Source organism: Danio rerio, chromosome 4, assembly GCF_052040795.2.
Source record: "Danio rerio strain M-AB ecotype USA chromosome 4, GRCz13ab, whole genome shotgun sequence".
In the NCBI taxonomy this organism is placed as follows: Eukaryota; Metazoa; Chordata; class Actinopteri; order Cypriniformes; family Danionidae; genus Danio; species Danio rerio.
Genome location: NC_141024.2, coordinates 58,401,402 through 58,426,152, shown reverse-complemented (window position 1 = coordinate 58,426,152; position 24,751 = coordinate 58,401,402). Strand labels below are relative to the sequence as shown.

At 43.1% G+C, this 24,751-nt stretch overlaps 2 protein-coding genes across 2 annotated transcripts in view; both read left to right on the top strand.

The window, feature by feature from the left end:
* Window positions 1-24,751, top strand: part of LOC148682209 (uncharacterized) — a 150,973-nt gene that overhangs the window by 14,444 nt on the left and 111,778 nt on the right. The window lies entirely within an intron of this gene.
* LOC101885698 (protein NLRC3) overlaps window positions 1,616-24,751 on the top strand; it is an 89,300-nt gene continuing 66,164 nt past the window's right edge. The window contains exons 1-4 of the mRNA XM_087248453.2: window positions 1,616-1,689; window positions 3,847-3,941; window positions 5,057-6,994; window positions 7,134-7,304. Coding sequence (XP_087104579.1) covers window positions 3,892-3,941; window positions 5,057-6,994; window positions 7,134-7,304 — 2,159 coding nt within the window. The 5' untranslated portion in view covers window positions 1,616-1,689; window positions 3,847-3,891. The remainder of the gene's footprint in view (window positions 1,690-3,846; window positions 3,942-5,056; window positions 6,995-7,133; window positions 7,305-24,751) is intronic.

Here is a 24,751-nt window from a genome sequence, read left to right as displayed (position 1 = left end):
CCAAAATAAAAGTATTTTTTGTTTAGCTTTTTTGCCACTTACTGTTGCATTCATGACTTACTGATACATTTCGCCCATCTTTTTCTCTTTACACTATATCTGCTCTCTCTCTGTCTCTCTCTCTCTTCTCACACACAAACCTTCTCAGATAGCAAACCGATGTTGATTCAACGTTGAATAAGGGGTTCGGGGGAGAAGAGACTTTCCTGAGGTACATTTAAAGTGCTTTTAAAACTTATAAAATGGCAAGAAATGTAATAATAATAAATAATAATAATAATCTCACAATTATTAGGAGAGGAAATAGCTATGAAAGGAAAATAGTTTATTGTAGCCACAACTGTTTGTTTTGTGTCTACACAAATCCATTTAGTCAAATACTACATTAGTAGTCATATTAACTTAAAATATTGTAATTATTATACGTGTATAAAATAGACCTATACGTTATTGGCAGCAATGTATAATCTTATTTCAAGTTTGCATTTTATTTAAAATGATTAAGAAATGTTTATATTAATTTACTAATTCAATTTACTCTAACATTACAGAAAACACATTATGTTTACCAATCGCACTAACAATAACACTAAGCTGCTTCTTTTTAAAGGATAAAAATTGAGTAAAAAGTGTACTTAAAAAAGAGGCACCAGTTCCAGCTGCCACAAAAAGGCAATGGACACAGAATAAAATAGCTTGCGTCAAAAAGACAGAGAATCAGGGATAACAGCAACAAACATTTTAAAAGAAGAAGGGATAGACCTTGTTGAACTCATGAAATGCACAGACATACGTTCAACATGAGTCTACCTCAAGGGCCAGTCTTGCAGTTTTTTTGTTTTTGTTTTTTGCATCCATCGAAACAGATAGGAGTTGAATTAAAACAGATAGCTGGATTGACATTTTAAAAAATGATACAAAAAAAGTATAGAAATAAAAGGTAAAATGCAAATGCATAATTTAAATGGTGTAATGGTTGATTTTTATAATTGTCTATAATGTATTCATATACTTTTATTTATTTCTGTATTTATTAAGTTTTTGTATGTTTGTTGTTTTGTTTATCTTTTAGAACTCATACTGTATTGCTAACAGCAAGTGACAGAATTTCTTTCTTTCATTCCAATTACAGCAAATAACTCCTGCAGGAATTATAAAATCCTGCAGGATTTGTCACTTGCTTGGATCCACTGTGAAACCTGTAAGAAATTCCTGCACATATCGTCAATGTGTCCTACAGGATTTTATAATTCCTGCAGTACTGCAGCTGTCCTGCAGGGGGAAAGATCCTTCAGGATTCCTGTAAAAAGTACTGCATGATTCTAAAACCTGTAGGAATTGCCTGCACATATTGTCATTTTGTCCTACAGGATTTCATAATTCCTACAGGATACCAGCAGGTTCCTGCAGAAAAAAAATGAAGAAAACACAAGAACAGAATAAACTCAATGAATGTATCCTTACATTATGTAGGAACTGAAATACCTTAGGTAATTTGAGAAGGCAGTGAAAGCAGTCATTTTATATTCAGGGAAATCCACATTGAAGGACTGATGTTACTTTCTCCAATACAGCAGGTGGCGGTGTGCAGTTTTACTCTGCTCTCTGACTCAACGCACAGCCAGAAGAAGAAGAGGTGCGTAGCGTCTAAACTTTCTTCTCCACATCCAGCAGTTAATACTGCTTTAGGTAAAGTCACGCATGTAACCCTTTGCATGTCATTTGATTGAATGTAAATCCCGCATGTCCTTTGGGCCCCTGCATGTCCTTATCTACTCTGTTCTGAGTGTTTGTGACGGATGTTTTTACTGCACTCGTGTGACCGTAGACTGTAAAGTATAGGGTGTGACCATTGAGATGAAATCTGTGAGTCATAGTTCAGTAAATCAAAGTTCTCCAATATATTTCATATGTTTTTCAATATGAACATGTTTGCTGAATCCAGCTTTTTAACATGCTTTACAGCACTGCTCGACGTTGATCACTTGTAATGTCTGCGCGAGTGCGCGTTAACGATCGCGTGCATGAGCGACCTGGGCGTTCCCGAGAGAGTATTTCACGGAACAGCGCCCCCTGGTCACAATTTTCGGCACAACATAACCCTTCAGAAACGAAAGTGAAAAAGCTTGTTGAATCCATCATTTACCTACACTGAATAGCTTTATATCTTTAATGTCCTGACAGAACCTGTATTGCTGAGTTCACTGCATGATTTTCAAAGTAGTCGTGTCACCGATGTTTTGGTAAAGTTAGTTTTATATTCGCACATTTGTTTATTTAGAAGTCTCTATATTGTTTACCATGTTACTTTGAATATTCGATCGGATTTAGCATGCAAGTATGACTCGAAAACAACATTACACTGATTATTTGACTGTGAACAATGTTGTACTTTGATAGTCATTGGCGGCTAATATGATTTCACTGTTTAGAGTTTCCAAATAATTATTTCATGAAATTATATTATTAAGGGCAAAGTCCGAATGTGCAAATATAAAACCAACTTTACCTCTATTGTTTTCACACTGCATGACAGTCTGGGCTAGCGTTTTGTTGCTGCTTTGTTTACACATATGGACAGGGGCTTTCACACTGTATCACAGACAACTTTGTTTTAACCAAAACAACCAAAAACACGTATATATTTGTTTATTAACTACATAAGAAGTAAAAGCATAATAGAGTAGAAAATATACATATTTGTTCACCTGGATTTGAGGGGAATTAGCAATTTATCCTCAATTTTTTATTTATTTTTTGACCAGATTGTAACATTGCTCACATGACACGTCAAACAGACACAGGTGCTCCTGCCAAATTTACATTCGTTTTTCCTACAATTCTTGGGTCCAAATAAACTGAAAATGAGCGCATTTAACTTCTCTCTGATGTAATTTTCAGTCAAAACTCATTTCACAATGACAACTCCGACAACTCCATCCAAACTACGTCTCACAGCCAAAAACACGTAGTATATCTTTTGTTATTAACTACATAATGAGAAAGAAGCCTTTAATGGGGTTGAACATGTCCATGTTTGCTCACCTGGGTTTAAAGGGAATTAGCCATTTCTCCTCAACGTTGATGATAAACTAATTTCTTTCTGTATGAAACGTCAAACAGACACGGTTGCTCCTGAGTCCTGTCAAACCTCCTCTAGTTTCCCCTCCATTTCGTGGGTCCAAATAAACCGAAAAAGAGTGCTTTTAACTTCTCCCGCTGGCCTGCAGCAGGTATACACACACGCACACACAAGTGAATGCTGCTCTCTCATTGGCTGTAGGCGATCGCTAATATTAATTTCAGTCAAAACTCAATTCACACGGCATGATTTGAATCGCCGACAGCTCTAGGTATTTAGCATGCCAAATATCTCACAGGCATCGGCGACTCATTTGCGATTCTCTCAGATCGCGTCTTTGAAAGTTCATACTGTGTGATTGTCACTCACGTGCACGAGCACTGATTTGCCTGTGATTTCAGGCATTTGTCGGCGATTTCTTAAAACCTGTCGGCGAGCCAAAATCGGGGCTAAAATCACGCAGTCTGAACTAGGCATTACTTGCGTGCACAAGTACTGATTTGCCTGTGATTTCAGGCATTTGTCTGCGATTTCTCCAAACCTGTCGGCAAGTCAGAATCGGGGCTAAAATCATACAGTCTGAACTTGGCATAAGGTTTATGTGAATCTGTATGTATAATTATAATTTAATCCTAATCAAACGGATGATGGCTGTGATTATTTTGTTTGTTTACTCATGATGTGTCTCAGCTGCTGATCTATTCCTGCATTTAGCTGAATTTTGAAGGCTGATCAATGACTGGAGATCTGTGATTGTTCATCAGTTTCCTCTAGAGTTTCTGCTGGAGATCAAACTTTTCAGATCCATCATGGAGGACACGCACACTTCTGGAGATCTGGATTTGTTTGCATCATGGAGGTATTTCGTCTACACAATACATTTCATATGATTATTTTTTACAAGATATTATATTTACTCTCTATTAGTTGTGGATTTAATATATAAAATATATTTTATGTCAGAATATATATATATATATATATATATATATATATATATATATCACTTCTTACCTGGTGTTTTAAACAATGGATTGTCTACGTGTTTGCAAAATGGAAGTCGTGCGACATCTTCCCTATCCACCTTACTCTGAGGAAATGAGTGAACTTGAAATCTCTCAATACTGTCAGGTAAGAGCTGGCCAGAAAGTATCAAACAAAAACAATCGAAAGAAAGATGTACAAATATCACAAAGTAGCTCAACATGGGCAAAAGTAATACAAAATAATTTTACCGAAACAAAAGTTAAGCAAAAACAACAAAAAACAAAATCATGTCAGCAAAAACAAAATCAAAGGAAAAGCGTTTTCCTCTGCTTTTCCTGGCATCCTTTTATATGACCGCGCCTTGTGCCCAATGATGATCGACTGATCTCCTCACCAATCGGCTCTCGCAAAGGCAGACCTAAAGGAAATGACAGGCTGGGAGAAAGCGAAAGAGAGACAAAACAAAGAGAGAAAACAGAAGGCAAAAATACTACAAATATATGGCAACCGTAACACTCACATTTGATCATTAGTGAAGTACTGAAGTAGTAGTAAGTAACTAAAGTATTGAAACTCAAAATGTAAAGAGTTAGTAAAGTGAATGGAAAAGGATACTTGTTTAAAATGAAACTGTTTAAATCTTCTCTGTTTATTATCTTAATAAAGTGGAGCAATGTTACAGTGTTGTTACTGAAATCCTGATCCTGAATTTAATAAATGACAAACACTGTTACACGTTTAAAGCATTTTGAGCATTAGACGTGATCAGTGTGTGGTGTGTAAAGTGCTTCACAATAGAGCTATGAGAGACATTTGAAGACTGGCCGGTTCTTGCTGATCTGGAACAGTTTCTGCATTACTATAGTTTGCTTCTGGATTAAATCTGTGTAATGTGTCTAAGCTGTTTCAGAGAAAACACACATGGCTTTACTAAAGGATCTTTACACTCATACTCATTCATTCTTTGTGTCGTTGTTGTTCCTGCAGTGTGGATGGAGATGATCAGACTGGAGACCTGCAGCAGGATTCACTCCAACCAGAACATGATGAACTGCAGAGAGTCAAAGAGCAGCACAAAACTAGCATGAAGAACAAGTATGAGAGATTATTTGAGGGAATCAACCATGGAGAGACTCAAAAATTCCTGAACAGGATTTACACACAGCTCTACATTATAGAAGGAGAGAGTGAAGGAGTGAATAGAGAGCATGACGTTTTACAGATAGAGAAAAGAGTCAGAACAAAACCCTCACAACACACTCCAGTCTACTGCAATGACATCTTTAAAGCCTCAGCTGGAGCAGGACATGAGGAGAAGATCAAGAAGGAGAAAGCCCAGATCAAGACTGTTCTCACTAAAGGCATCGCTGGAATCGGGAAAACCGTCTCTGTGCAGAAGTTCATTCTGGACTGGGTCGAGGGAAAAGACCATCAGGATGTAGATTTCATGTTTGTGCTTCCATTTCGAGAGCTGAACTTGATCAGAGATCATCAGTACAGTCTTCACAGCCTTCTGCTGGACTTTCATCCTGAACTCGAAGATCTGGAGCCCAAGATTTATGAGCAGTGTAGAGTTGTGTTCATCTTTGATGGTCTGGATGAAAGCAGAATCACGCTGAACTTTTCAGATGAGGAGAAAGTTTGTGCTGTGACTGAATCTTCATCAGTGGCTGTGTTGATGTGGAGTCTCCTGAAAGGAGATCTGCTTCCCTCTGCTCTCATCTGGATCACCTCCAGACCAGCTGCAGCCCATCAGATCCCCTCCACATACATCAACCGTCTGACAGAGATTCAGGGATTCACTGAGCCTCAGAAGGAGGAATATTTCAGGAAGAGAATCAGCGACGAGCATCAAGCCAGCAGAATCATCTCCCACATCAGAAGAGCAAGAAGCCTCCAGATCATGTGCCACATACCCGTCTTCTGCTGGATCTCCTCCACTGTGCTTCAGAAGCTCCTGGAAGAAGATGTGAGTGCAGAAATCCCTCAAACTCTGACTGAGATGTACATCCACTTCCTGCTGATTCAGATCAACATGAGGAAGCAGAAGTATGAAGAGAGAGATCCAGAGAAACTCCTGCAGTCCAACAGAGGAGTGATCCTCAAACTTGCTGAAGTGGCTTTCAGACAGCTGATGAAGGGCAATGTGATGTTCTATGAGGAGGACCTGATTGAGAGCGGCATAGTAGTCACTGACGCCTCAGTGTATTCTAGGATCTGCACTGAGATCTTCAAGGAGGAATCTGTGATTCATCAGAGGAAAGTATACAGCTTCATCCATCTCAGCTTTCAGGAGTTTCTGGCTGCTTTCTTTGTGTTTCACTGCTATTTAACAGATAAAAGAGAACCACTGATGTTGCTTTATGAGAGTAAATATTCAGATGATGAAGATGTGTCAGATGGTTATGAAGATGAAGATTCAGATGTTCAATTTTTACAGTCCAGCTCTGAGTTCTCTCTGTGCCATCTGCTCAGTTTAGCAATATATAAAGCTGTCAGCAGTAGTAATGGTCATCTGGATCTGTTCCTGTGGTTCCTGCTGGGCGTCTCACTGGAGTCCAATCAGAGACTCTTCCAGGATCTGCTGACACACACAGAGGAGAGCTCAGAGAGCATCAGGACAATCACACAGCACATTAAAGACAAGATCAAGAGAGATGTCTTTCTCTCAGCTGAAAGATCCATCAATCTGTTCCTCTGTCTGCTGGAGGTGAAAGATCAGACTCTGGCCAGAGAGATTCAGGAGTTTTTGAAATCAGACAAACACTCAGAGGAGGAACTCTCTCCTGCTCACTGCTCAACAATCTCCTACATGATTGAGATGTCAGAGGAGCCGCTGGATGAGTTAGACTTTAATAAATTGAACACATCAGATGAGGGAAGATGGAGACTGATACCAGCTGTGAGAAACTGCAGAAGAGCTCTGTGAGTATTCATTGATTGATCAATGTATACTTATTAGTTTATTTCCAGTGTTAATTTTATCACTGTAGACTGGACTCATGAACACTCAACACTGCTCATTTCTTACTGCTGATTTTGTTGTTCTTTGTCCTCTACACAGGCTACAGTGGAGTTATCTCGATGTTCAGCATTGTGAGAGTTTGTTTTCAGCTCTACAATCCTCAAACTGTGTGCTGAGAGAGCTGGACCTGAGTAACATTGACCTGCAGGATTCAGTGAAGCTTCTCTCTGATAGGCTGAAGAGTCCAAACTGTAAACTGGAGACACTGAGGTAAAATAAAAGAAAGTTTACCTAAAATAAATGCTGCCACAAATGACTTTTACATTGTGCAAAAAAAAAAAAGTATGATAAAGTAACGAGCATATGCTGTAATGCATTTTATTTTTTGTTTATTTAGTGTGAATATTTCATGTTTCAGATGTAAAGTCAAGTATGAGAAAACTTTTTATACTAGTTATAATATTGCTCTTAAGTGTAATTTCTGCTGAAATTATCATTGATTCATGTTCGACTTGTGAATTTGTATGTGTTGTATTAGTTTTGTGTGTGGAAATTGAGTCGGTTCTGGTTAGAGTGGAATGATCTCACTGATGTTGTTTTCTTCATTCCATCTATTTTGACCTTCTCTATGCTGATAATGATCAGGTGACAGTCATCTGTGTCCCTGATAAAACTGTCATTGCCTTCTGATTAGAGTAGTCCACTAGTGTAGTAGTGTTTACTATGAAGCTGGTTAGTTGCTCTCCTGTATTCTTCTTTAAATCTTGTGATTCTTTTATTAGGGACCGAGCACCGAACGGTGCAAGGCCCTATTGGAATTGCTCCGTTTATTAGGGACCGAGAACCGGAACGGTGCGTAGGCCCTATTGGAATTGCTCCGTTTATTATTATTATTATTATTATTAGGGACCGAGCACCGAAACGGTGCGTAGGCCCTATTGGAATTGCTCCGTTTATTATTATTATTATTATTATTATTATTATTATTATTATTATTATTATTATTCTCCTCCGGAATGAATCGCGATTTTGAGGGGCTAAACATGCCCGAAAACTCACGCAACTTTGCACACGCCTCAGAAGTGGCGAAAATTTACGTTTATTATGGGTCTCGGAAGTGGGTGTGGCAAAATGACTCGACAGCGCCACCTAGAAAAATTAAACGGACGAGCCCCCGATCTACAAATCACGCACATGCACGAAAATTGGCACACACCTCAAACATGCCAAAACAGACGAAAAAGTCTCTTGGAGCCATATCTCAAACCCAACAGGAAGTCGGATATTTTTGACTTCCTGCGGTGAAAAAGTGGCGTTTTTGCCATTTCCAGGCGTTGTATTTTAACGAACTCCTCCTAGAGATTTCATCCGATCGACACCAAAATTGGGTTTTGTCATCTAAAGGCCTTGGCGATGTTAAATTGCGAAGCTTTAGAGTTTTCGTCGATGGGCGTGTCCGTGGCGGCCTCGCAAAGTTTGACGATTCGCCACAAAACAGGAAGTCGTTATAACTCAGGCATGCATTATCTGATCTGCCTCAAAATTCACACGTTTGATAAGAGTCCTGACCTGAACACGTTTACATGCCGATATCCAGATACAATTACAGCGCCACCTGCTGGCCACAGGAAATGACATGTTTTACAGAGTAACAAACTCCTCCCACAAATTTTATCGTTTCAGCACCAAAATTGGGTAGTGTTATCTAAAAGCTCTAGCGATGATATATTGTGAAGATCTAGAGTTTTCGGAGAGGGGCGTGTCCGTGGCGGCATGACAAACCTCAACGCTTCGCCATATACCAGGAAGGCTTTATAACTCAACCACACAATGTCCGATCTGCCTGAAACTTCACATGGTTGATAAAAGTCCTCTCTTGAACACATCAACATAACAATATTGAAGTGGGCGTGGCAAAATGACTCGACAGCGCCACCTACCAAAATTAATCGGACGAGCCCCCAATCTACGAATCACGCACATGCACAAAAATTGGCACACACCTCAAACATGGCAAAACATACGAAAAAGTCTCTTGGAGCCATATCTCAAACCCAACAGGAAGTTGGATATTTTTAACTTCCTGTGGCGAAAAAGTGGCGCTTTTGCCATTTTCAGGCGTTGTATTTTAACGAACTCCTCCTAGGGATTTTATCTGATCGACACCAAAATTGGGTTTTGTCATCTTAAAGCCTTGGTGATGTTAAATTGCGAAGCTTTAGAGTTTTCATCGATGGGCGTGTCCGTGGCGGCCTCGCAAACTTTGATGATTCGCCACAAAACAGGAAGTCTTTATAACTCTGGCATGCATCATCCGATCTGCCTCAAAATTCACACGTTTAATAACAGTCCTGACCTGATCAGGTTTACGTGCCGATATCCAGTTGCAGTTACAGCGCCACCTGCTGGCCACAGGAAATGACATGTTTGACACTGTAACAAACTCCTTCCACAAACTTTCCCGTATCAGCACCAAAATAGAGTGGTGTCATCTGAAAGCTCTAGCGATGATATATTGTGAAGATCTAGAGTTTTCACAGAGGGGCGTGTCTGTGGTGGCATGACAAACCTCAACGCTTCACCATGGAACAGGAATTTCTTATAACTCAACCACACAATGTCTGATCTGCCTGAAACTTCACATGAGTGATAAAAGTCCTCTCCTGAACACATCCACATAACAATATTGAGTCAGTCATAGCGCCACCTGCTGGCAGAAGAAATTTTGGCTTGTAACTCGGCCACACAATGTCAGATCTGCCTAAAATGTCACATGGTTGATGAAAGTCCTCTCCTAAAAACATCTACATAATAATATTGAGTCTTTCATAGCGCCACCTGCTGGCAGAATGTAGTTTGTCTTAAAACACAATCTCCACACAATCTCTGATCTGCCTGAAACTTCACATGGTTGATAAAAGTCCGCTCCTGAACACATCCACATAACAATATTGAGTCAGTCATAACGCCACCTGCTGGCAGAAGGTAGTTTGGCTTATAACTCAGCCACACAATGTCCCATGTGCCTGAAACTTCACATGGTTGATAAGTGTCCTCTCCGGAAGACATCTACATGCCAATCTTAAGTCACAGTTATAGCGCCACCTGCTGACAGGAGGAAGTTTGGCATAAATCTGTGATTTTCTTAGATCATTTTTTATATATTGGCTTAAATTATTATTGTTCGCTGTTCTCTGACATCGTAAGGTCACCGGGCGGCGGTGAGCCCGGGTGCGAGGTCCCTATCATCGCTGCTTGCAGCTTTAATTATTATTCTTCTTCTTCCGCGGAATGAATCGCGATTTTGAGGGGCTAAACATGCTCGAAAACTCACGCAACTTTGCACACGCCTCAGAAGTGGCGAAAATTTACGTTTGTTATGGGCTTCGGAAGTGGGCGTGGCAAAATGACTCGACAGCGCCACCTAGAAAAATTAAACGGACGAGCCCCCGATCCACAAATCACGCACATGCACGAAAATTGGCACACACCTCAAACATGCCAAAACATACGAAAAAGTCTCTTGGAGCCATATCTCAAACCCAACAGGAAGTCGGATATTTTTAACTTCCTGCAGTGAAAAAGTGGCGTTTTTGCCATTTCCAGGCGTTGTATTTTAACGAACTCCTCCTAGGGATTTTATCCGATCGACACCAAAATTGGGTTTTGTCATCTAAAGGCCTTGGCGATGTTAAATTGCGAAGCTTTAGAGTTTTCGTTGATGGGCGTGTCCATGGCGGCCTCACAAACTTTGACGATTCGCCACAAAACAGGAAGTCGTTATAACTCAGGCATGCATTATCCGATCTGCCTCAAAATTTACACGCTTGATAAGAGTCCTGACCTGAACACGTTTACATGCTGATATCCAGATACAGTTACAGCGCCACCTGCTGGCCACAGGAAATGACATGATTTACGGAGTAACAAACTCCTCCCACAAATTTTATCGTATCAGCACCAAAATTGAGTGGTGTTATCTGAAAGCTCTAGCGATGATATATTGTGAAGATTTAGAGTTTTCGGAGAGGGGCGTGTCCGTGGCGGCATGACAAACCTCAACGCTTCGCCATGGAACAGAAAGTCCTTATAACACAACCACACAATGTCCGATCTGCCTGAAACTTCACATGGTTGATAAACGTCATCTCTTGAACACATCCACATAACAATATTGAAGTGGGCGTGGCAAAATGACTCAACAGCGCCACCTATAAAAATTAAACGGACAAGCCCCCGATCTACGAATCATGCACATGCACAAAAATTGGCACACACCTCAAACATGCCAAAACATACGAAAAAGTCTCTTGGAGCCATATCTCAAACTCAACAGGAAGTCGGATATTTTTAACTTCCTGTGGTGAAAAAGTGGCGTTTTTGCCATTTTCAGGCGTTGTATTTTAACGAACTCCTCCTAGGGATTTTATCTGATTGACACCAAAATTGGGTTTTGTCATCTTAAAGCCTTGGTGATGTTAAATTGCGAAGCTTTAGAGTTTTCATGGATGGGCGTGTCTGTGGCGGCCTCGCAAACTTTGATGATTCGCCACAAAACAGGAAGTCGTTATAACTCAGGCATGCAATATTCGATCTGCCTCAAAATTCACACATTTAATAACAGTCCTGACCTGAACAGGTTTACGTGCCGATATCCAGTTACAGTTATAGCGCCACCTGCTGGCCACAGGAAATGACATGTTTGACACTGTAACAAACTCCTTCCACAAACTTTCCCGTATCAGCACCAAAATAGAGTGGTGTCATCTGAAAGCTCTAGCGATGATATATTGTGAAGATCTAGAGTTTTTGCAGAGGGGCGTGTCCGTGGTGGCATGACAAACCTCAACTCTTCGCCATGGAACAGGAAGTTATTATAACTCAACCACGCAATGTCTGATCTGCCTGAAACTTCACATGATTGATAAAAGTCATCTTCTGAACACATCTACATAACAATATTGAGTCAGTCATAGCGCCACCTGCTGACACAGGGTAGATTGGCTTATAACTCAACCACACAAACTCCGATCTGCCTGAAACTTCACATGGTTGATTAAATTCCATTACTGAAGGCATCTACATGTCAATCTTAAGTCACAGTTATAGCGCCACCTGCTGGCAGATGGTAGTTTGCAGTATAACTCAACCACACAAAGTCCGATCAGGCTGAAACTTCACATGGTTGATAAGTTTCCTCTCCTAAAGACATCTACATGCCAATCATGAGTCACAGTTATAGCGCCACCTGCTGACAGGAGGAAATTTGGCATAAATCTGTGATTTTCTCAGATTTTTTTAATATATCAGCTTAAATTATTACTGTTCGCTGTTCTCTGTCATCCTGAGGCCACCGGGCGGCGGTGAGCCCGGGTGCGAGGTCCCTATCATCGCTGCTTGCAGCTTTAATTAGGGACCGAGCACCGAAACGGTGCGTAGGCCCTATTGGAATTGCTCTGTTTATTATTATTCTTCTTCTTCTTCTTCTTCTTCTTCCGCGGAATGAATCGCGGTTTTGAGGGGCTAAACATGCCCGAAAACTCACGAAACTTTGCACACGCCTCAGAAGTGGCGAAAATTTACGTTTGTTATGGGCTTCGGAAGTGGGCGTGGCAAAATGACTCGACAGCGCCACCTAGAAAAATTAAACGGACGAGCCCCCGATATATAAATCACGCACATGCACGAAAATTGGCACACACCTCAAACACACCAAAACATACGAAAAAGTCTCTTGGAGCCATATCTCAAACCCAACAGGAAGTCGGATATTTTTGACTTCCTGCGGCGAAAAAGTGGCGTTTTTGCCATTTCCAGGCGTTGTATTTTAACGAACTCCTCCAAGGGATTTTATCCGATCGACACCAAAATTGGGTTTTGTCATCTAAAGGCCTTGGCGATGTTAAATTGCGAAGCTTTAGAGTTTTCATCGATGGGCGTGTCCGTGGCGGCCTCGCAAACTTTGACGATTCGCCACAAAAGAGGAAGTCGTTATAACTCAGGCATGCATTATCAGATCTGCCTCAAAATTCACACGCTTGATAAGAGTCCTGACCTGAACACGTTTACATGCCACTATCCAGATACAGTTACAGCACCACCTGCTGGCCACAGGAAATGACATGATTTACGGAGTTATAAACTCCTCCCACAAATTTTATCGTATCAACACCAAAATTGAGTGGTGTTATCTGAAAGCTCTAGCGATGTTATATTGTGAAGATCTAGAGTTTTCGGAGAGGGGCGTGTCCGTGGCGGTATGACAAACCTCAACGCTTCGCCATGGAACAGGAAGTCCTTATAACACAACCACACAATGCCCGATCTGCCTGAAACTTCACATGGTTGATAAACGTCATCTCTTGAACACATCCACATAACAATATTGAAGTGGGCGTGGCAAAATGACTCGACAGCGCCACCTAGAAAAATTAAACGGACGAGCCCCCCATCTACGAATCACGCACATGCACGAAAATTGGCACACGCCTCAAACATGGCAAAACATACGAAAAAGTCTCTTGGAGCCATATCTCAAACCCAACAGGAAGTCGGATATTTTTAACTTCCTGTGGCGAAAAAGTGGCGCTTTTGCCATTTTCAGGCATTGTATTTTAACGAACTCCTCCTAGGGATTTTATCTGATAAACACCAAAATTGGGTTTTGTCATCTTAAAGCCTTGGTGATGATAAATTGCGAAGCTTTAGAGTTTTCATCGATGGGCGTGTCCGTGGCGGCCTCGCAAACTTTGATTCGCCAAAAAAGAGGAAGTCTTTATAACTCAGGCATGCAATATTCGATCTGCCTCAAAATTCACACATTTAATAACAGTCCTGACCTGATCAGGTTTACGTGCCGATATCCAGTTACAGTTATAGCGCCACCTGCTGGCCACAGGAAATGACATGTTTGACACTGTAACAAACTCCTCCCACAAACTTTCCCGTATCAGCACCAAAATAGAGTGGTGTCATCTGAAAGCTCTAGCGATGATATATTGTAAAAATCTAGAGTTTTTGCAAAGGGGCGTGTCTGTGGTGGCATGACAGACCTCAACGCTTCGCCATGGAACAGGAATTTCTTCTAACTCAACCACACAATGTCTGATCTGCCTGAAACTTCACATGATTGATAAAAGTCCTCTCCTAAACACAACTACATGCCAATATTGAATCTGTCATAGCGCCACCTGCTGGCAGAAGGTAGTTTGGCTTATAACTCAGCTAGACAGTGTCTGAACAGCTTGAAACTTCACATGGTTAATTAAAATCCACTCCTGAAGACATCTACATGCCAATATTGATTGACAGTCATAGCGCCACCTGCTGACAAAAGGAATTTTGGCTTGTAACGTAACCCCACAATGTCTGATCTGCATGAAACTACACATGGTTGATTAAATTCCTCTCCTGAAGACTTATACAAAACAATATTGAGTCACAGTCATAGCGCCACCTGCTGGCAACCAGAAGTTTGGCTTATAACTCAGCCAAACAATATTCAGTCTGCCTGAAAATTTACATGGTTGATAAGATTCCTTTACTGAAGGCATCTACATAACAATCTTAAGTCACAGTTATAGCGCCACCTGCTGACAGGAGGAAGTTCGGCATAAATCTGTGATTTTCTGAGGTTCTTTATATATATCGGCTTAAATTAAGGTTGTTCGCTGTTCTCTGTCATCCTGAGGCCACCGGTCGGCGGTGAGCCTGGGTGCGAGGTCCCTATCATCGCTGCTTGCAGCTTTAATTAATGGGGTTTGCCATAGGCAAAGTCCATTCTTACTATTGTGGTTTATTAATGGGGTTTGCCATAGGCAAAGTCCATTCTTACAATTGTGCATGGCTTATTAATGGGGTTTGCCATAGGCAAAGTCCATTCTTACTATTGTGCCTGGTTTATTATTCTGTCTTCTTCTTCTTCTTCTTCTTCCGTACACTTTTTCGGCGCGTAACTAGTCCCGCAGCTTTCGTCCCAGACCCTTGAAAGTGGGCTCAAATCGTGCGGCTTTATCGGGAATGGTGTGCTATGACTTTTATAAGGGGTAGGTGGTTTTGGGGCCCCGCAGGGGCCCCAAAACCACCCCCCAAAACGCATTGACTTAACATTACGCCCAACTTTGACAGAATATAGCGCCAAGTGTGAAATTCATACAAATATGGGATTCACAGCATCTGTAGGGGGCTGCAGCCTAAGTGAGAACATACCCCGCAAGGGGGTATAAGTTGCACCCCTGGGGCTCTAGGACGTCCCAAAGTGGTCCCCATTGACTTACATGGGCCCCATTGACTCCCATTCATTTTCTAGACACTCGTAGATACTATTCCCGGAAATCGCCGTAGCGCCAACAGTAAATATCGTAGAGACATGGGATTCGCGACATCTTGAGAGGGTTATAGGAGGCTTCAAACCACACCCCGAAAGGCGGTAAATGTTGTACCCCTGGGGAGCTAGGACGTCCCAAAGTCTCCATTGACTTTACATGGAGCCGAACTTTAACCAATCACTGCGTCCATTGTGAATTTCACAGAAATATGGGATTCACAACATCTGTAGGGGGTTGCAGCCTAAGTGAGAACATACCCTGAAAGGGGGTATAGGTTGTACCCCTGGGGTGCTAGGACGTCCCAAAAGGGTTCCCATTGACTTTACATTGCCCATTGACTCCCATTCATTACATTGACTCCCATTATAAATGTCATATGTCAATCAAAGTACATAGCACTGTCATACAGACTTGGGGGTTGGCTTATTTGACTAGGGCAACCAATCAGCATCTCATTATGATTTTGAAGCTCACAAGCCACGCCCCCCCAAACCACTTAAAGACCCTTAATAAGTGCCCCATTGACTTAACATGGGGTGGGATGTCCCATTGCAGATCCCATTGACTTCCATTATAAAGGTCACACATCTATAACATTACATAGGAGTGTCATAGAGACATGGGGGTGGGCTCATCTGACTCAGACAACCAATCAGCATCTCAATATGATAATGAAGCTCACAAGCCACGCCCCCAAACTGGTCCCATAGACTGCCATTATAACTGGCCTACATGCATATCTTTGCTTAGCAGTGTCCTATTGACTTGAGGTTTGGCTCATCTGACTCAGATAACCAATGAGCTTTTCAATATGATAATGAAGCTCACAAGCCACGCCCCCAAACTGGTCCCATAGACTGCCATTATAACTGGCCTACATGCATATCTTTGCTTAGCAGTGTCCTATTGACTTGGGGGATGGCTCATCTGACTCAGACAACCTATGAGCTTTTCAATATGATAATGAAGCTCACAAGCCACGCCCCCAAACTGGTCCCATAGACTGCCATTATAACTGGCCTACATGCATATCTTTGCTTAGCAGTGTCCTATTGACTTGGGGTTTGGCTCTTCTGACTAAGACAACCAATGAGCATCTCAATATGATAATGAAGCTCACAAGCCACGCCCCCAAACGGGTCCCATAGACTGCCATTAAAATAGGCCTAGATGCATATCTTTGCATAGCAGTGTCATAGAGACATGGGGATTGGTTCATTTGACTTGGACAGCCAACCACATTCAAGTTCACTCTGTAATCTCGCCCATAGCAACAGAACAGAGTACCCTAGCAACCATTCATCAACAGCTATATCTCAGCATCAGAACATCGTAGAGACTTGGGGATTGGCTCGTTTGACTCATGCTAGCAAACGGAACTTCCTATATGCTAAACATGCTAGCAGTGACTAGCTACATGCTAATATTGACTAGCCAAGTACTGTAACTTGCTAGAAATGCTTACTAAGTATAATTATTTCATCAGGCATGTATGTAAGGCTTGCCTAGTAACCACCCAGGGTACCCTAGCAACTGCCTAGCAACCACCCAAATTACCCTAGCAACCACCTAGCAACCACCTAGCAACCGCCTAGTAATGTCTTAGTAAGGGCCTAGCGACCACTCAGGACACCCTAGCAACCACCTAGCAACACCTTAGCAACCACTTAGAATACCCTAGCAACCGCCTAGCAACGCCTTAGCAACCACCTAGCAACCACTTAGGACACCTTAGCAACCGCCTAGCAACACCTTTGCAACCACTCAGAACACTCTAGCAACCACCTAGCAACACCTTAGCAACCACCTAGCAACCACTCAGGACACCCTAGCAACCGCCTAGCAACGCCTTAGCAACCACTTAGAATACCCTAGCAACCACCTAGCAACACCTTAGCAACCACCTAGCAACCACTTAGGACACCTTAGCAACCGCCTAGCAACGCCTTAGCAACCACTTAGAATACCCTAGCAACCACCTAGCAAAACCTTAGCAACCACCTAGCAACCACTCAGGACACCCTAGCAACCGCCTAGCAACACCTTAGCAACCACCTAGCAACCACTTAGAACACCTTAGCAACCACCTAGCAACACCTTAGCAACCACCTAGCAACCACTCAGGACACCCTAGCAACCGCCTAGCAACACCTTAGCAACCACCTAGCAACCACTCAGAACACCCTAGCAACCACATAAACACATAAATTTAACCATTTCTCCACATTTCCTGCTATTTTGCCCAGTTTAGTACCATTTTGTACCCCATCGATTTGCCACGCAAACCCCATTCACATTTCCTTTAGGAAATGTACAATTCTAGTTCTTATTATTATTCTTCTTCCGTACGTTTTTCGGCGCGTAACTCGTCCCGCAGCTTTCGTCCCAGACCCTTGAAAGTGGGCTCAAATCGTGCGGCTTTATCGGGAATGGTGTGCTATGACTTTTATAAGGGGTGGGTGGTTTTGGGGCCCCGCAGGGGCCCCAAAACCACCCCCCAAAACGCATTGACTTAACATTACGGCCAACTTTGACAGAATATAGCGCCAAGTGTGAAATTCAAACAAATATGGGATTCACAGCATCTGTAGGGGGCTGCAGCCTAAGTGAGAACATACCCCGCAAGGGGGTAAAAGTTGCACCCCTGGGGCTCTAGGACGTCCCAAAGTGGTCCCCATTGACTTACATGGGGCCCCATTGACTCCCATTCATTTTCTAGACACTCGTAGATACTATTCCCGGAAATCGCCGTAGCGCCAACAGTGAATATCGTAGAGACATGGGATTCGCGACATCTCGAGAGGGTTATAGGAGGCTTCAAACCACACCCTGAAAGGCGGTAAATGTAGTACCCCTGGGGAGCTAGGACGTCCCAAAGTCTCCATTGACTTTACATGGAGCCGAACTTTGACGAATCACAGCGCCGAGTGTGAATTTCACAGAAATATGGGATTCACAACATCTGTAGGGGGTTGCAGCCTAAGTGAGAACATACCCTGAAAGGGGGTATAGGTTGTACCCCTGGGGTGCTAGGACGTCCCAAAAGGGTTCCCATTGACTTTACATTGCCCATTGACTCCCATTCATTACATTGACTCCCATTATAAATGTCATATGTCAATCAAAGTACATAGCACTGTCTACAGACTTGGGGGTTGGCTTATTTGACTAGGGCAACCAATCAGCATCTCATTATGATTTTGAAGCTCACAAGCCACGCCCCCCCAAACCACTTAAAGACCCTTAATAAGTGCCCCATTGACTTAACATGGGGTGGGATGTCCCATTGCACATCCCATTGACTTCCATTATAAAGGTCACACATCTATAACATTACATAGGAGTGTCATAGAGACATGGGGGTGGGCTCATCTGACTCAGACAACCAATCAGCATCTCAATATGATAATGAAGCTCACAAGCCACGCCCCCAAACTGGTCCCATAGACTTCTATTATAATTGGGCTAGATGCATATCTTTGCATTGCAGTGTCATATAGGCTTAGGGGTTGGCCCATTGGACCCAGACAACCAATGAGCATCTCAATATGGTAATGAAGCTCACAAGCCACGCCCCCAAACTGGTCCCATAGACTGCCATTATAACTGGCCTACATGTATATCTTTGCTTAGCAGTGTCCTATTGACTTGGGGGATGGCTCATCTGACTCAGACAACCAATGAGCATCTCGATATGATAATGAAGCTCACAAGCCACGCCCCCAAATTGGTCCCATAGACTTCCATTAAAATAGGCCTACATGCATATCTTTGCTTAGCAGTGTCCTATTGACTTGGGGGTTGGCTCATTTGACTTGGACAGCCAACCACATTCAAGTTCACTCTGTAACCTCGGCCATAGCAACAAAACAGAGTACCCTAGCAACCATTCATCAACAGCTATATCTCAGCATCGGAACATCGTAGAGACTTGGGGATTGGCTCGTTTGACTCATGCTAGCAAACGGAACTTCCTGTATGCTACACATGCTAGCAGTGACTAGCTACATGCTAATATTGACTAGCCAAGTACTGTAACTTGCTAGAAATGCTTACTAAGTATAAATATTTCATCAGGCATGTATGTGAGGCTTGCCTAGTAACCACCCAGGGTACCCTAGCAACTGCCTAGCAACCACCCAAATTACCCTAGCAACCGCCTAGCAACCACCTAGCAACCGCCTAGTAACGCCTTAGTAAGGGCCTAGCGACCACGCAGGACACCCTAGCAACCACCTAGCAACGCCTTAGCAACCACTCAGAATACCCTAGCAACCACCTAGCAACACCTTAGCAACCACATAGCAACCACTCAGGACACCCTAGCAACCGCCTAGCAACACCTTAGCAACCACCTAGCAACCACTCAGAACACCCTAGCAACCGCCTAGCAACCACTCAGGACACCCTAGCAACCGCCTAGCAACGCCTTAGCAACCACTTAGAATACCCTAGCAACCACCTAGCAACACCTTAGCAACCACCTAGCAACCACTTAGGACACCTTAGCAACCGCCTAGCAACACCTTAGCAACCACCTAGCAACCACTCAGAACACCCTAGCAACCGCCTAGCAACCACTCAGGACACCCTAGCAACCGCCTAGCAACGCCTTAGCAACCACTTAGAATACCCTAGCAACCACCTAGCAACTCCTTAGCAACCACCTAGCAACCACTTAGGACACCTTAGCAACCGCCTAGCAACACCTTAGCAACCACCTAGCAACCACTCAGAACACCCTAGCACTGTTGCTAGCATGATGCTAGCAACTCGATTAGCATGTTGCTAGCATCATGCTAACACGATTAGCATAACGCTAGCTACATGCTAATCATGTTAGCATGATGCTAGCAACTCGATTAGCATGTTGTTAGCATGATGCTAACACGATTAGCATCATGCTAGCTACATGCTAATCATATTAGCATGATCCTAGCAAGTCGATTAGCATGTTGCTAGCATGATGCTAACACGATTAGCATCATGCTAGCTACATGCTAATTATGTTAGCATGATGCTAGTAACTTGATTAGCATGTTGTTAGCATGATGCTAACATGATTAGCAACATGCTAGCTACATGCTAATTATATTAGCATGATGCTAGCAAGTCGATTAGCATGTTGCTAGCATGATGCTAACACGATTAGCATCATGCTAGCTACATGCTAATCATGTTAGCATGCTAGAAACTCGATTAGCATGTTCTATTGCCCAGTTTACTACCGTTTTGTACCCCATCGATTTGCCACGCAAACCCCATTCACATTTCCTTTAGGAAATGTACAATTCTAGTTAGTGGGGTTTGCCTTAGGCAAAGTCCACTATTGTTATTCTCCATACTTATTAATGGGGTTTGCCATAGGCAAAGTCCATTCTTACTATTGTGGTTTATTATTATTATTCTTCTTCCATCTTCCGTGCGCTTTTTCGGCGCGTAACTAGTCCCGCAGCTTTTGTCCCACACCCTTGAAAGTGGTGTCAAATCGTCCGGTTTTATCGGGAATGGTGTGCTATGACTTTTATAAGGGGTCGGAGGTTTTTTGGCCCCGGAGGGGCCAAAAAACCTCCGAAAAAAGTCCCATAGACTTTACATTGAGCCAAACTTTGACGAGTCACAGTACGGAGTGTGAATTTTCTGGAAATATGGGATTCACAGTATCTGTAGGGGGTTGCAGCCTAAGTGAGAACATACCCCGCAAGGGGGTATAAGTTGCACCCCTGGGGCTCTAGGACGTCCCAAAGTTTTCCCATTGACTTACATTGGCCCCATTGACTTCCATTCATTTTTCTAGGAGAGCACTAAACGCGCCGCGAAATGGGACGACCTTTAACGCGTTATAGCGCCAAGTGTGAAATTCGTAGAAATATGGGATTCGCAACATCTGTAGGGGCTTGCAGCCTGTATGAGAACATAGCCCAAAAGGGGGCATAAGTTGTACCCCTGGGGTGCTAGGACGTCCCAAAGGGGTCCCCATTGACTTTACATGGCCCATTGACTCCCATTCATTTCTTGACTCACATGTCAATCACAGTACATAGCAGTGTCATACAGACTTGGGGGTTGGCTTACTTGACTGAGGCAACCAATCAGCATCTCAATATGATTTTGAAGCTCACAAGCCACGCCCCCCCAAACCATTTAAAGACCCTTAATAACTGCCCCATTGACTTAACATGGGGTGGGATGTCCCATTGCACATCCCATTGACTTCCATTATAAAGGTCACACATCTATAACATTACATAGGAGTGTCATAGAGACACGGGGGTGGGCTCATTTGACTCAGACAACCAATGAGCATCTCAATATGATAATGAACCTCACAAGCCACGCCCCCAAACTGGTCCCATAGACTGCCATTATAACTGGCCTACATGCATATCTTTGCTTAGCAGTGTCCTATTGACTTGGGGGATGGCTCATCTGACTCAGACAACCAATGAGCTTTTCAATATGATAATGAAGCTCACAAGCCACGCCCCCAAACTGGTCCCATAGACTGCCATTGTAACTGGTCTAGATGCATATCTTTACATAGCAGTGTCATAGAGACATGGGGGTTGGTAAATTTGACTTAGACAGCCAACCACATTCAAGTTCACTCTGTAACCTCGCCCATAGCAACAAAACAGAGTACCCTAGCAACCATTCATCAACAGCTATATCTCAGCATCGGAACATCGTAGACACTTGGGGATTGGCTCATTTGACTCATGCTAGCAAACGGAACTTCCTATATGCTACTCATGCTAGCAGTGACTAGCTACATGCTAATATTGACTAGCCATGTACTGTAACTAGCTAGAAATGCTTACTAAGTATAAATATTTTATCAGGCATGTATGTGAGGCTTGCCTAGTAACCACCCAGGGTACCCTAGCAACTGCCTAGCAACCACCCAAATTACCCTAGCAACCGCCTAGCAACCACCTAGCAACCGCCTAGTAATGCCTTAGTAAGGGCCTAGCGACCACTCAGGACACCCTAGCAACCGCCTAGCAACACCTTAGCAACCACTTAGAATACCCTAGCAACCACCTAGCAACGCCTTAGCAACCACCTAGCAACCACTCAGGGCACCCTAGCACTGTTGCTAGCATGATGCTAGCAACTCGATTAGCATGTTGCGAGCATCATGCTAACACGATTAGCATAACGCTAGCTACATGCTAATCATGTTAGCATGATGCTAGCAACTCGATTAGCATGTTGTTAGCATGATGCTAACACGATTAGCATCATGCTAGCTACATGCTAATCATATTAGCATGATGCTAGCAGGTCGATTAGCATCTTGCTAGCATGATGCTAACACGATTAGCATCATGCTAGCTACATGCTAATTATGTTAGCATCATGCTAGCAACTCGATTAGCATGTTGTTAGCATGATGCTAACATGATTAGCATCATGCTAGCTACATGCTAATCATATTAGCATGATGCTAGCAAGTCGATTAGCATGTTGCTAGCATGATGATAACACAATTAGCATCATGCTAGCTACATGCTAATCATGTTAGCATCATGCTAGCAACTCGATTAGCATGTTGTTCTATTGCCCAGTTTACTACTGTTTTGTACCCCATCGATTTGCCACGCAAACCCCATTCACATTTCCTTTAGGAAATGTACAATTCTAGTTAATGGGGTTTGCCTTAGGCAAAGTCCATTCTTACTATTGTGGTTTATTATTAATGGGGTTTGCCATAGGCAAAGTCCATTCTTACTATTGTGGTTTATTATTCTTCTTCCTTCTTCTTCTTCTTCTTCTTCCGTACACTTTTTCGGCGCGTAACTAGTCCCGCAGCTTTCGTCCCAGACCCTTGAAAGTGGGCTCAAATCGTGCGGCTTTATCGGGAATGGTGTGCTATGACTTTTATAAGGGGTGGGTGGTTTTGGGGCCCCGCAGGGGCCCCAAAACCACCCCCCAAAACGCATTGACTCAACATTACGCCCAACTTTGACGACTCACAGCGCCGCGTGTGAATTTCATAGAAATATGGGATTCACAGCATCTGTAGAGGGTTGCAGCCTAAGTGAGAACATACCTCGCAAGGGGGTAAAAGTTGCACCCCTGGGGCTCTAGGACGTCCCAAAGTGCTCCCATTGACTTACATTGGCCCCATTGACTCCCATTCATTTTTCTAGAACAGCACTAACGCCCCCGCGAAATGGGACGACCTTTAAAGCGTTATAGCGCCAAGTGTGAAATTCGTAGAAATATGGGATTCGCAACATCTGTAGGGGGTTGCAGCCTGTATGAGAACATACCCCAAAAGGGGGTATAAGTTGTACCCCTGGGGTGCTAGGACGTCCCAAAGGGGTTCCCATTGACTTTACATTGCCCATTGACTCCCATTCATTTCTTGACTCACATGTCAATCACATTACATAGCAGTGTCATACAGACTTGAGGGTAGGCTTATTTGACTGAGGCAACCAATCAGCATCTCAATATGATTTTGAAGCTCACAAGCCACGCCCCCCCAAACCACTTAAAGACCCCTAATAAGTGCCCCATTGACTTAACATGGGGTGGGATGTCCCATTGCAGATCCCATTGACTTCCATTGTAAAGGTCACACATCTATAACATTACATAGGAGTGTCATAGAGACACGGGGGTGGGCTCATTTGACTCAGACAACCAATCAGCATCTCAGTATGATAATGAAGCTCACAAGCCACGCCCCCAAACTGGTCCCATAGACTGCCATTATAACTGGCCTACATGCATATCTTTGCTTAGCAGTGTCCTATTGGCTTGGGGGATGGCTCATCTGACTCAGACAACCAATGAGCATCTCAATATGATAATGAATCTCACAAGCCACGCCCCCAAATTGGTCCCATAGACTGCCATTATAACTGGCCTACATGTATATCTTTGCTTGGCAGTGTCCTATTGACTTGGGGGTTGGCTCATTTGACTTGGACAGCCAACCACATTCAAGTTCACTCTGTAACCTCGCCCATAGCAACAAAACAGAGTACCCTAGCAACCATTCATCAACAGCTATATCTCGGCATCAGAACATCGTAGAGACTTGGGGATTGGCTCGTTTGACTCATGCTAGCAAACGGAACTTCCTATACGCTACACATGCTAGCAGTGACTAGCTACATGCTAATATTGACTAGCCAAGTACTATAACTTGCTAGAAATGCTCACTAAGTATAAATATTTCATCAGGCATGTATGTGAGGCTTGCCTAGTAACCACCCAGGATATCCTAGCAACTGCCTAGCAACCACCCAAATTACCCTAGCAACCGCCTAGCAACCGCCTAGCAACCACCTAGCAACCGCCTAGTAACGCCTTAGTAAAGGCCTAGCGACCACTCAGGACACCCTAGCAACCGCCTAGCAACGCCTTAGCAAC